Source organism: Phoca vitulina, unplaced genomic scaffold (assembly GCF_004348235.1).
Source record: "Phoca vitulina isolate PV1807 unplaced genomic scaffold, GSC_HSeal_1.0 scaffold14, whole genome shotgun sequence".
Lineage (NCBI taxonomy): Eukaryota > Metazoa > Chordata > Mammalia > Carnivora > Phocidae > Phoca > Phoca vitulina.
The window spans coordinates 25,663,146-25,680,020 of NW_022589717.1; the positions used below are offsets into that span (position 1 = coordinate 25,663,146).

Sequence of the window (16,875 nt, forward strand, 5' to 3'; positions counted from 1 at the left end):
CTCGATCCAGGGACTCCAGGATCATGACCTGAGCCGAAGGCAGTTGCTTAACCAACTGAGCCACCCAGGCGCCCGAATTACCCCAAATTTCTGACAAGGCTACATTGTGAAGTAATGTAAAATAAGCCACTAAAAAATACATTTTAACCGAGCAGTATTTACATTGTACAAGTATAAATGTTCCTACAAAATGTGCTGGAAGGGCCTTTAAAGGTTCTGTAGCTCTAGGGTCAACAGTTATGTACACAATTGTAAAGTTATCTTGAAGACGATGATGACAGTTAGTGGAACAATTCAGAAAAGTAACTGACCCATCTCCACACACCTTTGGAAAGCAGAAGCAATGCGTAAAGTGCCTATCCTGAAGCTCTGCTCTATAGGATCAGCCTCACCCTCTGTTGGAAAAAGACTAACTTTAAATTATTAAGTTAAAAAAGAAAAATTATAATTTAACTCTGCTCCATAATTGCTGCAGATGAGTTATTAAAATTCCAAACTTATGTAATATTATCATAAAATATGGCATTTTTCTCAAGAAAGCCACAAATTGGATTTGAGCTTATGCACTGTAAAACCCAGATGGTCTGCTTAACTACTCAGACATCCCCCAGTTCAAAAGTTAATTGAACTGAAAACTAAAATTTTGATAATTGATACGCTTTGAGGGACTCAAGCAGAAGGATAAATTAGCCTCATGCATGGGGTGTTAATAGACTTGGGAAACCATGACAATTGGTCATGAAATACCGGCACAGTAGAATAAAACTATACATTTTCTATAGGTTATAGCTAATTACACATTACCTGGACTTCCCATGGTGCTGATGCTTTTCTTTCTCCATTTTTTTACCCACTGATTCAATATTAGTCACTATTTTACCCAGCTTAACTTGTTCTGGAATTTAAAAAATAAGTTTTAATTGTATACGATTTGTTTTCAAGTTCTAAGTGCATTTTTTGAATTAAATTGCAAATCACAGATTTTTTAATAACAAGAGATACAATATTTTTCAAACAAGTTACTAACACAAAGATACTCTAGAAACACATTTGAGTGGTTTTTTTTTCACCCCTTGCTCCTCAGATGTTTTGCAATTACTAAAATTTAGCACTGAAGGTATAGAGTAAATGAACTGCATATATCAGAAAGGAGATAGCTCCTCGAGAAATGTCTGCAATAGCACAGCACGTACCAATGAATTCCAACAGCCTCATTTATACATATCAGCATTATCATCATTATTATCATAAGGCTTAGCTTTTATAGGAGAGTCTGCTATTTTAAAATAATTTAGCAATCATTAGTTAATGTAAATAAGAACACTCATCAACTTGATAGAGTGAGACTGAAGTCCAGGAAAGGCAAAGTTCTGCTTAAAAAAAAAAAATCTAGTTCTTGGAGTCTAGAGAGAAATTTACATAAATATTTTTAAATACATATTACTTTGTATTTTGTACAGATAATAGAACTAACATAGTTTGAAACATTATAACAAAATATTAAGTTGATATCTCTAAAGCGCCTTCTAGCTACCACCTCAGGTACGTTAAATATATATTAAAGATACAGGGAACTTATGAAATGAAACCCTCTACTTCGGAAATATTTACAAACTGGTTGGTGTGTCAATGCTAACAAATAGAAGAGCATAGTTGACCACATTATGTTAATTTAGATTTAAAACATATAACAGAAAATATAAAAATTTTGGAGAAATGGAAAACAGAATCTTAAAATGTATGGACTATTTATAATATACCAGGGATATTGTTCAGTATTCCCTGCAAATCATCTCACACTTCAGCCTCAGAACCAGTTCTTGGCATTTTTGTTTGTTTTTGGTGAAGCACAGTGATTACTCTTTTACATGGGAGGAAAGCAGCCTACCCAAGATCTGGTAAATTAAAAGGTGCAGAGCCAGGACTCCAACCTGTATCCCTCTGACTGTAAGTTCCTTCATCATTACTGCCCGCCTTGTCATTTCTGCCTTGTTTATTAATTTGGAGGGTGACTATGGAGCTCAAAAGACACACTTTAAGTAAAGACACATGGTAGACTGAGAAACATACTAAGATGAAGAAGTAGAGAAGGAATTTATAATTTTGAATCTTAAAAATATTTGCCATATGCTATGTGTGCTAATTGCTGTACCTGGGTTATCGTATTTTATTCTCACAAGCACACCATAAATTAGGTTGTGTTATTCTCCCCATCTTACAGATGAGGAAACGGAAGCAGGGAAACAGAGATTAACTTCCCCAAGGTTATATAGCTAGCAGTAGATAGAGTCAATATTCAAATGCAGGCAGGCAGTCTTTGGAGCCTGCATTGTTAATCGCTATCATACTCAACATGCGTATTTATTTTATTTATTTCAGAAATATCTACTTAGTGAAAATTGTTGTCCTAACTCCTAGAGAGGGGAGATGTAGGATATACCAATTAATAAAATGTGACTGCCACTCTCAATGGACAGCATGACTAACAGCAAAAATCACCGCAAAAAAGCAAAGGAGAGAAAGGATAGGGAGGAAAGGTCATGAGATGTGTGATCCAGAGATCTAACTTAGAGTGAATTTTACAGTGATGCTAAAGAAAGTAAGTTTGTGTTACTATAAGAATTAATAAAGCAAAAGATATGCCCATTTTGTTGGGGTTTTTTTTAAGTTTACTTATTTTTTTTTTAGTAATCTCTACACCCAATATGGGGCTTGAACCCACAACTCTGAGATCAAGAGTTGCATGCTCCACTGAGGCAGCCACGCACCCCTATATGCCCATTTTGAAAAAAATCTGTTAAAAACTTCGGCCATAATCTATTTAAATGTTAAACTAAAAGCCCCCATGGTAACATTTAACTAAATCATGTTAGGACTGCATCCAAAATAAAAAAATAAGTACAGTTATATCCCTCAAAGAAAAGAGAGATTTCTAGAAAGGCAATTAAAGCATATAAAAAATTCAACATTACTTCTAATTAGTTTACTAAACCTTTGGATGGGGAACCAGACTATTGTGTGACTTTGCGCAAATTATATCATCTCAGAGTTCATAACTATTCCCTTTATGTAAAATCTAGTCTCTAGACCAATTACACCAATTATACCAAACTCTAGAATTCAGTTCTGGAATGTAAATTATATATTTGTTTGTTTGTTTGTTTTTGTTTTTTCTTTTTTTATTGCTATGTTAATCACCATACATTACATCATTAGTTTTTTTAATTTTTTATTGTTATGTTAATCACCATACATTACATCATAAGTTTTTGATGTAGTGTTCCATGATTCATTGTTTGTGCATAACACCCAGTGCTCCATGCAGAACGTGCCCTCCTTAATACCCATCACCAGGCTAACCCATCCTCCCACCCCCCTCCCCTCTAGAACCCTCAGCTTGTTTCTCAGAGTCCATAGTCTCTCATGGTTCATCTCCCCCTCCGACTTCCCTCCCTTCATTCTTCCCTTCCTGCTATCTTCTTCTTTTTTTTTTTTTTTAACATATAATGTATTATTTCTTTCAGAGGTACAGGTCTGTGATTCAACAGTCTTACACAATTCACAGAGCTCATCATAGCACATACCCTCCCCAATGTCTATCACCCAGCCACCCCATCCGTAAATTATAAATCACCTCTGGTTAGAATAATTGGTAAATAGGAGACAAACAGAGAGACTGGGAAAAGAAAATGAAGGTAAAACAATAATTATCTGGGGTTTTTTGTATGAAATCAAACACATGGAGCATAGGGCATTAGAACTGCTAACCAAAGGACTCTAGTCCTTCACACTATTTACCACACTTTCCTCAGAATTCAGCTGGAATTGGCCATTCATTCAACTGGAATCAATCAACCATTCAATTTCCATCACTTCTGACTCTTTCACCTATCTCTTTCGTGGACTCATTTTGCTTAGACCACCTCCAGCTGTTGTATATGCCCCACGGCTCTTTCCTTGGCTGCCTTCTACCCTTTACCTAAATGATCTGGTCCATGCCCATGGCTAAACTTATCATCTAAATGCAGATGTCTCACAAAATCTATATATCTTGCCAAAGCACTCTCAAGTGCCAAATCTGACTAACCAACTATCTCTAAACACACGTCCCAAAGACATCCCAATTATCATTTCTCCCTCACAATTAATGACACTACCCTCCATCCATCTACCTGGAAGTTCCTTATACTCATTCTCCCTCAACCTTCCTCATACAATCAGTCATTAAATCCCTTCCATCCCTTCCCACACAGACTGCCTCAAAGCAGACCTTTATCATCTCTCCTCTGAACACTAACAGCTTCTTCCCTTGAATTCCTGCCTCCAACCATGATACCCTCCAATCCATCCTCCTTACTTTCCATAAGTAATCTCTGATTTTCAAATTATGGGATTTTAAATTATCATTGTCATTGCTTTTAAATTTAATTTCATTGTAATCAGAGAACATGATGTATAATTCCAAATTTTTTGAAGTTTACTGACAGTGTGTAGACAATTTTCATAACGTTCCATATTTGTCTGATTCTATCTCTCGTTGTTCTATATTCATCTAATAAATTAAACTTCTTAATGTAGTTGTTTACATCAAATTTTATAACCTTACTGATTTGTATATGCACACACATATATGAATGTACATATACATATATGTCTATACATAATTTATTTTTTGCTGGACCATTTAAAAGTCAGCTACAAACAGTATGACATTCCACCTTTAAATATTTCATCACATAGCTCCTAAGAACAAATACACTTCCTACACATTCACTATACTATATGTATAAATACACTCTGAATTTCTAAAATTTACTACAAAAATGTAATATATCTAATTAAAATGTTAAATTAATTAAATGTTTAAATAATATTTTCATATATTGAATTAAATAAAATATATTATTAAATTAATTTCACCTGTTTCTCTTCACCTTTTTTAATGTGGCCACCAGAAAATTTTAAATTATATCTATGGTTTGCATTGTCTTTCAAAGGACAGCACTGACTAGAACATTCCTCCTACCCTTTTTCATCTTTTTTGACATTCTTGAAGGCAGTCTGAATTCTTCCCACTGTTTCTTTATGACTAAATTAAAATTAAATATTTTTGACAGGAATAGTACAGAAGTGGTATGGTGTCCTTCCTATTACATCACATCAAAAGGTGTTACTAGGGACGCCTGGGTGGCTCAGATGGTTAAGCATCTGCCTTCGGCTCAGGTCATGATTCTGGGGTCCTGGGTTCCAGTCCCACATCGGGCTCCCAGCTCAGCAGGGAGTCTGCGTCTCCCTCTCCCTCTGCCTCTTCCCCTGCTTGTGCTCTCTCTATCTCTCTCTAAAACGAATAAATTAAAAGTCTTTAAATTTTTTATAAAAGGTTTTACTAAATTTAATCACTTGATTAAGGTGGCAACTATCAAATATTTCCATTATAAACATACATTTTTCCCTTTGTAATTACTAAATAACTTCTGGCTGATACTTTGGCTGCTCCTCAACCATCTCTCATAAAAACATGGTTTAGCATCCACTAATAACTCTTCCCTAAGTCAGTCATTACAGTGGTAATTGCAAATTAATGTGGGTTTTTTTTTTTAATGTGTTTTCTTCTATGTTTATAAACTGGTATTAATCTGTAAAGGAGAGATTTTCCTCTTTTTCTTTCTCCTCCTTTTTGGGACACATTAACTCTTTTTTTTTACTCAGTGTGTTATAATCTACTCCCATCATTATTCTTTTTGATGCTCATAATGCCAAAATCAGCCAGTCAGTTCCTGTACCATTTCGACATACCTCCATTAGTCTTTGAACATTCCTTCCTTTCTGCCACAGTAAGAGTTCTAGGCTCACTTTGTCCTTTCTCTGTCCCAGACCTGGAATCAGGTCTCCAGTGATCTCTTCCATAATTACCATTCTCCCCATTCTCTAGTGTTTTTTATTAGAAAACTCTGATTAGATTTGTGTTATAAGTTCTCAATATACTCTCTAGAGCTCTTAATCTTTCATATTGTCCATCTCTTTGTGCTTCCTTTTGTAAATTTCTTAAGCTACCCTTTCTAGTTTACTGATTCTATCTTCAGCTCTATTAAATCTGTATTTAAAAACTTATTAAATTTCTTATTTAAATTATTATATATTTATTTCTAGAAGTTCCTTAATTGCTTTATCAAATCTTCCTGAACACTTTTATTGTCTTTAGTTCATTCATATTTTTATACTTTACTTTTTAAACATATTAAGCTGACTTATTTTCTATTCTGTTCTATCAGACAATTCTATTATCTATGGTCTTTATAAGTCTAATTGCATTTTGGGGGAACTGGAGGGCTAAGTTTCTCACTCAGAGTGACTATTTCTTCATGCATTTAAAAATTTTTTAATTGTAAACTCATATTCCATAGGAATGGGAATTACTTGCAACCTGGGATTAAGATCCATTCCTCAAGAAATAACTTGTTTTTCCTTCAGGCAGTTAAGGGAACTTTCAATTCAAAATAATGTTAAACTAATTTCTCACTTAGGGATTTTTCAGATACTGGTAATATGGATTTTGATTCAATCCCAGGTGAGCTTGTTTGTGGTTATAAATCATAAGGGGAAATTTCTTTGAATTTTCCTCTCTCAGAGCCAAGGCTGAGAGAGTCAGCTTTCTCTGCCATTTTCTTCTTACAAAGCAAGGCTTTTTATTTTCTTGGTTTAGTCTTTCATTAACAGTATCACCTTTTGAGGGGTCTCAGATTTGGGGAAGTCTCTGACCTGACTTCCCATCTTGCAAGTGCTAGTTATTTTCTGTGTGCCTTCCTTGCCCATGCAAGGTCCAATGGTAGCCATGAGCTACCAGAAATATGCAGAAACTACCAGGAACAAAAGCTGGACTCTGCCCTAAGTTTATATTTGTTCTGGGTTTTTTCATTTTGGATTCTCAAGGGTTCGATTTTAAAAACGTGTTTAATGAAGGAATGCCTGATATATTTTTCCCATTTTGCTAGCCATTCACATTTCAAGACTCAGCTCTTTGGTCTATCTTAACATTGAAACAATTTGCAACACTTGTTGTTTACTTGGCCCACCTTCTCATTATTAGTCTGTAAACTCTGCTAATGATGTGAACTGAATTTATTCCCCTTGAGTCCTCAGCATTTCATTACAGTATTGAACACATTCATCAAACATTTGTTACATGAATCAATAAATAAAATATTGAACATCTCTTATTCAGTTACATAAAATTTTTAATATTACTAGTTTGTGTTTGTCAAGGTAAAGGATTAATTTCTTTCAACTTTTTTCTCCGATATGGTAGACACTATATACGTTCTCCTTCAACTGATCCTCATTTCTCCCCTAACTTTCATAAAGAATCCCTTTTTTCCTCTTCCACAAAAACAAGCAAGCAAGCCCAGGAGCTCTAATTCAGGTGGCTAAAAGCAGCCAAACTTAGTTAAGCTAGACCAATGGAAGCTACGGAACTAGTTTTTTAGAATTTAGAGCTTTAATAGTTCAGAAATTGGATACTGTACAAGGGAAGGTATTCCCCATCACAGGTGTTTCCTGGCAGAGATTGGATAGGAACTTTCCAGAAAATATTAAGGAATTTTATATCATGAAAGTAGTTGGGCTAGAAGAATGTTAAGGTCTCTTCAACACAGAGACTTAATAATACTAAGAAAGTGCTTCACACAGGCTAAATCCAGATCCTATTCATTCAAAAAATGAGATTTTGGATTTTGTATATTGAGTGATTATAAAATGCTTTTCTCACCTTCACTCTTTTTTTTTAAGACCCACTATCTAAATTATATTCAATTTCATATGAATTATAATAAAATTTAAAACTTAATGTTGCAAATTTATAGACAGATTCATTAGTCAAGAATGACAGATTGCAATTTACTGACATTTCACATTCTAGTGTGTGGGCTGGGTGGATGTCATATGATTTTCTACTGTTGGAATTTCTAGCACATGTGTGTTATATAGAACACCAATTCCTCCCTACATTGTGAACTCTTTCATAGTTTCTTGAGGACAGGGATTGTGTTTTTATCCAACATCCACTAATTCAATCATTAATTCAACAAATATTTACCAAGTGCCTCTAATGTGACAGGCAGTCGGCTAGGCACCAGGGACGCAAAACCTAATGTGGGTATTATGAAGGCTATGTCCTAGGGCATTCAGTTAACTGAATAATTAATTATACAAATAATTGAGTAATTCCAAACGCACTATTACGAAAATCTATTTCCATTATCTCATACATTTAAGACAAGGGATTATGAGGCTATTGGTGGACAGTTAAAGGGAAAGATAGAAGTGGAGACAAGATTTCACTGATTTGAAGGAATACAGTTATTGGAGATATTAAATGTAGACTCTCCCTTTGAAAAGTATGGTTTGAAGGGGAGGAGAGAGGTGAAATGACCATCACAGAAATAAGTTTGAGAAAGAATGTTTTGGTGTCGATATATTTTTAAGATGGAGAGACTTTAGGATGCTTATATATTATTGGAAAGGAGAAGGTAGAGACATAAAATGAAGAAATAATATATAATAGATGAGGTAGGTTCCTGGCAGGAAGGGAAGGGATGGGATAGAATTTAGCCATACTCTAGAGAAAATAGGTATTTTCTTCTAAAAGAAAGTGGATAAAGTTTTAGGTGGCTATGAATAAGTTTCTAGAGGGTTCACCATCAAGACCTTTATTTTTTCCATGAAGTAGGAGGCGAGGTCATTTACTGGGAGAGGGGTATAGAAGTTTAGTAAAGAAGTACAGAAAGGGTCTTCAGGAGAATGGCAAAGATTTGAAAGAAACAGTAAGTGGGATAGGTAAACGAACTGACCAAGGTCAAATAAAAGGCTTTAACTTCGATTACCTCTCATGCAGTCATCATCACAGCTATCACTTAAAAACAAAACAAAACCTTCTCTTTGCTTTATAGGAAAATGTTTAAACTGACCATCTACACATAATGTTTGTACTTCCTCACCCCACTTACCGTCCGGTCCACTCCCAATATGGTTTGCACAGTCACCGTATCAAGGACACAATGACTTCCGCACTATCACGCCCGCTGGATAAATCTCTGTCTGCTTTTTACTGGGCCTTCAGCAATACACAATGGCAATGGTGACTCTCCTGTGAAGGGACTACGTGACACTTTCTTCTGGCTTTGCTCCTATGAAAACCAGGCTGCTCATTTTCAATCTCCTTTGCTGACTCATCCTCTTTTATCAAACATCTAGAGTATGAAGTGCCTTGAGCATCTATCATAAGCCCTTTTATGTTAACATCACTTGTTCCTTAGGAGACTTCATCCAGCTCCTTGGACAAATTATGTCCACACACCAATGACTAAAACTTCATTCTCTATACCACACCTGTCCTCAAAATTTCACTCATGTATACAATTGTCTCACATGTAAACTTGCATGTTAATAAGTATCTCAAATATATTTAACAGAACTCTTGATTTTCTCTCCCAAACTGTTCTTCCTTGCATTTCTCATGTCTGTAAATGATATCATCATACAGCCACCCATTCAAATCAGAAACTCATTACCTAGCACTAAGATATATCTCCGATTTGCCCATTTCTCTCCAATTCCATTAATTCCACAACAATTGCCACTATAATGCTGCATTAAAAACCAAACCAAAAATCAGTGGATTACAAGCTTGGAGTTTGCTCACAGTTCCTGGACTTGGCCAGAGCAGCTCTGAGTCAGCTGGCTTAGATGGGCCAGGCTGGAGGGTGCATCTACCTGGGGCACAGTCTTTCCATGGCAGACTGAAGAGTACAGAGACAAGTTAAACCACTAATATATTTAAATGTATTGCTTGCATCATGTCTTCTTACTTTCTGTTGGCCAAAGCAAGTACAGGGTCAATCTCACAATCAGTGGGTCAGGGAAGCATACTCCAATCCAAGGTGGAAGAGAAAGAGAGTGCATATGTGTTGAACAATAACCCTATCTAAGCCAACATTATCTTTTGCCTGGACTGAAAAATATTTTTCTGGTTAGTCTATTTCCTTCTAGCCTCTATGACTCCATTTTACAAATAGAGGTCAACATCTCTTGTTAAAATGGAAATCTGATCATAACACTTGCCTTAAAACCATTCAATCACTTTCCACCACTCTTAAAACAAAAATCAGTTCCTTGCCATGACCTACAGGGCTGTACATCATCCAATTCCTGGTCATCTCTCTCACATGATTTCACATCGCCAGCCTTACTTTCTCTGCCATTACTCTACATCCACAGCGGTTTCCCTTCAGGACCTTCAATAAGTCCATTCCTGTCCCCTCTCAAGGTTTTTTGCACTGCCTGGATTTCTCTTCATATTGCCAGTGATGAGCTGCAGCTGGCTTGTACCAGCTTTCAATGGTCAACTGTTAAATCTTTAGAAACTTTTGCAATCTAGATGTTAAACCCTTGGTAGCCTGAAATTAGCTACAGCGGCAATATTTACACCATGAAAGTCAGGACACGTTATATCGGGCTTTTTTTTTTTTTCCCCATAGTGCCAGTTTACCAGCACACCACTCGCCCTCCTCTCCTTGAGATGGCAGATCAAATATAAGTTCCTCAGAGACGCCTTCATGACACTTGCATCTAAGTGTGTCCCCACAGTCTATTATATCACTCTATTTCCTTCATTGTGATCTTTGTGTTTTGTGATTATCTTATCTGTTTGCATGCTTTTGGCCAATCCTCCCCCAGCTGAATGTAAGCTCCATTTTCACAACTACACCATCAGTGTCAAGAAGAGTGGCTGGCATATAATAGATGCTTAATAAATACTGAATGAATGAATGAATGAATGAACGAACAAACGAACTTTTTTCTGGTATGTTATGAGCTATTAATGAACGGAGACATTTTTATTCCCTTTCTAACTCACACATAGCATTATAAGTCAGAAACTCAATAAATATTAATTGAATAGGGACGCCTGAGTGGCTCAGCCAGTTAAGTGTCTGCCTTCAGCTCAGGTCATGATCTTGGGGTCCTGGGATCGAGCCCCCGTGTCAGGATCCCTGCTCAGCAGGAAGTCTACTTGTCCCTTTCCCTCTGTCTCTCCCCCTGCTTGTGCTCTCTCACCTGCTCTCTCTCTCTCTCAAATAAATAAATAAAATCTTTTTTAAAATGTTACTTGAATAAATGAAGTAATTTATCAATGCATCTACTAGGTACAGCTACAATGAATTTTTAGTCAGAAAGGGAAATATGCTAGACAAGTTGTCTGAATACTTCAGATTTCACTATATATTTTTGTACCCCAACCTCCTATAGGTATTATTATCCTCAATGTAATACCATTCAACTAATAAGTGGTAATTGACCATCTCCTTCAGCCATGTGCCAGAGACCATGGCAGTTATAAGAAAAGGGGAAAATGTCATCACCACTTTCCAAAAGTTTATATTCTATTAATCCCACAGTAAAGATATTCATTCATTTATTGAACAAATACCTCAAGTGCCTAGCCTGGCATGTATCAGGTACTCAATAAATGCTGAATGAACAAAGAAAACTCATCCAGGAACCAAGAGCAGATTGAATTAAATGCAAGAAAATATAAAGTTCTCTATGATGTCAGAAGAAGAATACTGGAAATCAGTACATGTTTTGTCAGTACAATGTAACTCCACTATGAGACCTCAGTGTATAAAACAATAGTGCAAAATGTACTACTAAAACAACAAATAGGTTAACTATATTCAGAAATCTAAAAATTTAATGTAATAGTAATGAAAAAGAAGACAAAGATCACACAACTCCAATAAAGTTTAGGACAATTTATTCAAGTATAATCAATTCAATATCTACCAGGTACAAAGTATTTGTTAACTGATACGATGTTTCAGGAATCTGAATCTCATCCTTTAGGTGGGTATGCTGCATTTTTTATAAGGGATCACACAGAGAAGTAGTTAAGAGGGCAGAGAGACTTGAGGGGATATAAATTTGAAATTTATCACCAGTATGACCCTCAGGAAGTTATAGCATGTCTCTGAATTCACCTTCCTCATTTGTAAAAATGGGTATGATGACAATAGGTTACCATGAGGACTGGGTGAATAATACATACAAAGTACTTAGCACGATGCCTGGTACATAGTAAATGCTCAATAAAATTAGTGGTGGTAATGGTTATAATAACATGACATGGATTATAATCCCCACAGGAGATGAGGCAGACATATAACATGTTATACAGTGGAGGCTACCTGTGCCATAAAATAAAGTGCTACCAAAATACTATATCAAGGATGTAAACTTTTAGGAATAGCACAAATATTGAAAACAAAACACAAAGTCATATTATGCTAAATAAATACTCTTATGCCTAAAACTTTTCTATCAAGCATTCATTTCTCTCTTAATCCAGTCAAAAAATACAACAGTACTCATTAAGCTTTTAGCAAATTAGGTAGCATACACTCTTCCCCCAAAAGCAAAATAACGCCAGACATCCCCTAGTGAAATAGCTGAATTTCTACCAAGTAAACATCATAGCCAAAGGCATAACAAAATCGCCCAGAAGAAATGTGTTTATTTGATCTTCTTGGGTCACCCTCTCCTGCAAAAAAATAAAACAGATGACTAAACAAAAAACAAACAGCAACAAAAACCAAAGAGGTGGCTGCATTGAAATGACTCTTGCAAACCTGAGCCTTCGCTCAGGCTTACTGGGCTCTGGTCCACCTGATGGAAAAAGACGGTGTATATCCCTAGTCAGCCCATCTTGATCTTTCCCTTAAACAAAATTAAAACAGGTGTCAGGATCCCTGGAGATAATTCTCAACGAATATTTTTCCGTTTGTGCATTGTCAGGGCTCTGAGCAACACATTCTGGCACCTGGGTTAAAGGATACTTGAATGGCAAACAAGCCAGGGAAGTTAAAGACAGAGGCTCAGGAGAGATTTAGAGGCACCTCCCCTCGAGCCATTTATTTACATTCCAAAGAGTAATATATATAGGGACCTTCACTTCACTTCCTTCTCCCAGAATGGATTTACTTAACATTGATAAAGCCTTTGTGCACTTTCTTGTTCTCTTACACCACCGCCACTGCCCCCCCCCGCCCCCCGCCCCGGCCTCTCCAAGGAAGGAAGGGCAAATGTGCCCCCAAATAAGCTCTAAGATTCATAATTTCTAGAGTGCCTCTTCTTCTGTGGTACTAACTCCACTGTACATGAGGCATGGGGAAAGTGAGGTAAGATGTTCTCTGAGTCATTAAAAGTCTGTCTCTGATCCAGAAATCTCATGTTTTTCTTATCAAGATAGATGTGGATGGATGGATGGATGGATGGATGGATGGATGGATGGATGGACAGATGGGCAGATAGGTAGATAAATATATAAATCTTAACATGAGCAGGGTTGACACATGCCTTTCCTTCACAGATAACCTACATTGAGGGAATTAAAGAACTGACTGGCTGATGTGTGAGGATTCTATCTAGCTCTGTCAGGTCACCACCCTTCATACCTGTTCCCCATGCTCCCTCCTCACGCTACAACAAAGTCCATCATTGGGTTATGACTTCAAAAACCTCAGCACTATTCTTTTAGCTTACAGCTGGGCACCTACTAAAAACTCTTTAGTACTAACCATGCTGTTGCAATAATTCTCAAGAGTTTTTGAAAACTTGGTAAGAACTCACTCCTTCAGGCAATGCATCATACCAGAGAGTGTGAGAAACTTAAAGGGAGCAGCATGGCCTGAGGTAAGCCACTTAGCCTCTCTGAGCCGCAGTTTCCTCCTTCTTAAAATTAGGGAATGATACACCTGAGCATTATAAATTAGACTCTAATGTGTAAAATAAGTTGTAAACTATCTGCATAGAAAGCACTGAGTTTATAAGCACTCAGGAAAGAGGGATCTGTTGCTGCCATCATTAACGTTTGTATGGTCTCTTTTGCTTTTCACAGACACAAAACATCAATTCCCCAGCACTTGCCTTACCTAGTAGGACTCCTGTACCACTATGGACATCGCCAGGGGGAACCCATCTTTCCTTCCCATTGTGTCTAACCTAAAGAATATAGGAGACTTGGCTAATAACCCCAAATCCCTCTGAACATATTTCCAAAAAGTGAGGCATAAAAATTCACAAACTGAGCCTCAGAAGCAAGTAAATACATAAGGACACTCTAACATAGGCCCTGAACTCGATTTTGAGGACTCACAGATCCTACTTGAGCCCCCCTAGAATACTGTCTGAAGAAGCCTGGGAAGGAAGCAATCATCAGGAGTAAGAGACAGATATAAAAGACAAAACCAATGTAAAGCTGATGAAATTCACATGTTAGGAAGAAAAATACAAGCACTCATGAAGAAACCTAAAATACCACAGCCCTTAATCGCAACCATTTAGTTAACCTTGACATGGCAAGGATATTCATTTATATCTTACTCCTCACAGCAGATATTCCTGGGGTGAGAAGGGTGTAATTACCAGGGCAGGGCTGCTAAACATAGAAGGTGGTAACTTTGAGGCATTAGGGAGTGTTTCCAACTGGAGATTGCTTTATTTATTAATTTTTGTAGCATTAATCATGTTGCATCTTGCAATGGTGTTGTCATTTCTCTTGCATGCACACGCTGAATTACTGAGCAGTGCTATGCAATGTGTCTCACACGCTCTGGCACTTCCATTTCATACTTCACAGTTTTAGTGTCACTTTGAGGTTTGAAATGTTTCACAGTTATTTGCTATATGTGGGTGCCAAAAAAAAAAAAAAAAGGCAGCCTATATCACTGAAAAAGATACTGCAAGAATAGAAAATGGTTAGAGTCAGATGGGAATGTCTGTCCCATTAACATTCAGAACTTTATCAAGAATCAATTTACTTTTTATCAAAATTTAATTTATGCTTTACAGATGCATGGGTGCATACAATTATTTTGCTCACCACATACACTTCGTACAAAGTTAAATATAAACTTTTATTGATATAGATAAGATTCTATAATTAGAAGGAAATTGAAAACACCATAAATCTTTTCTAGCCTACAACTTGCCCATATGCTCTAACATAACAAACCCCAAATCCCCAATCCAGTCACCTGATCTAATCCAGTATAAATATTGAGTGAATTTCTATGTATATATCTTTTTTTTTTTAAGATTTTATTTATTTATTTGACAGAGAGATAGAGAGAGAGCACAGATAGAGTGGCAGGCAGAGGGAGAGGGAGAAGCAGGCTCTCCGCTGAGCAGTGAGCCCGATGCGGGGCTCGATCCCAGGGCCCTGGGATCATGACCTGAGCTGAAGGCAGACGCTTAACCAACTGAGCCACTCAGGCGCCCCTCTATGTATATATCTTGACACATGTTTCTGTACAAAAGTCAATCTATTTAAACAAAGATAGGATGACTTATATCTGCCATAAATATAAATGTGTTAAGACTGATCATATGCTGAACAATGCATGGATCGACATCTACAAATAATGACAGGCATTTTCCTACCAATTTTTGTAACACACTAACATACTTGATGGCTTCCTATTTCTGCACTCTTACTGATGACTCTCTTACTTTACACATACCCACAGCACTTTGGCATATGACCACCCAAATACCACATGTATATTTTTATTAACATAATCTGTCTAGTTATCAACCACAAAATTAAATAAATAAATAAATAACAAACATGCTAAGACACAAAAAAGGAAGCTTTTCACACAAGAGAAGTGTCTAGAATGAGCACTTGGCACGAATCAAGCACTGAGTAAAGATGTGTCCTCTTCCTTTCCTTGTCTTTCCAACTGCACAAGATGCCTCCTCCAGTTTAAATGTCTGGTTTGTTTCATTACAAATAGAATCTGAGAGCCTGGTAAGCATGAGAAGAAAGCAAAAAGGGAAATAAGCAAATACAGATGGAAACTCAAGTAGTGACACGTTTAGGCTTGCTCTGAATACTGTTTAAAAGACTTTTTCCCCTCATAGGAAGAGAGAGGTTATGCTTACAATGTGGCTATCTGAAGGATGACAAGTAATGGCTACAAAGTAAGAGAGTACACTTTCCATATAGCCCTTAACAGAGAAACAAATGATGGCTAACAATACTGAAACGCCAGTACTGCAAAAAGTCCAAAGGGTCTATTCTGGTTTCCAGTGTTCCAACAGGAATGCAGGATAATCCTGAAACTGGGCATACACAAATAGAGCCAATCTCCACAAAATGGACAATGGGCACAAGAAAAGCTGGTCACCACAGAATGCAAGCATGATCTGCTTTGTGTGCCCAACTTAAACTAAACTCTAACTTGGCACAGCCACACTAAACATGCAAAACTGTCTGTATTTATTATACTTTACATTTGCAACTTTTCCAATTAAATGCATAGCAGCGACAACAACAAAACTTAAAACATACAACTTCTTAAGTATAAGCTAAAAGGCTACCAGAAAGCAATAATGTGACACTGTGTAAAAGGTTTTGATTGGTTACCTCTGCTAGCTACCTATAATGGATATTCTGACCCGGGATTTATTATTGCCCCAAAGTACTGACATTGTATGGAACAGACTCATGATATTAACAAAAACGTTCTCACAGTAAATCAATTGCATTTCCTGTTAAAATTAACACTTCCCAGTGGCATGTTTAGAACTAGGTGGGGAGAGGAAGTGGAAGAAATGGATCACAAAATGCATGCCAGAACGTTGTAACTATCACAACTTCCTAAAAAAGACAAGTATTAGTTTAGACAGTAGGCCAGGGCCTCTAACTGTGGTCTCTAAAGAGACTGACAGGGTCTTCACTCAATTATGTTTTGTTTTACACTTTAGTTATAAACATGTTGTTTTCTGTGTATCAGACTTTCTGTCAGATGCTGTGGG

At 36.8% G+C, this 16,875-nt stretch overlaps 1 protein-coding gene across 1 annotated transcript in view; it reads right to left on the reverse strand.

The window, feature by feature from the left end:
- Positions 1-16,875, reverse strand: part of IQCM (IQ motif containing M) — a 363,870-nt gene that overhangs the window by 312,829 nt on the left and 34,166 nt on the right. Inside the window, exon 5 of the mRNA XM_032412700.1 lies at positions 805-895. Coding sequence (XP_032268591.1) covers positions 805-895 — 91 coding nt within the window. The remainder of the gene's footprint in view (positions 1-804; positions 896-16,875) is intronic.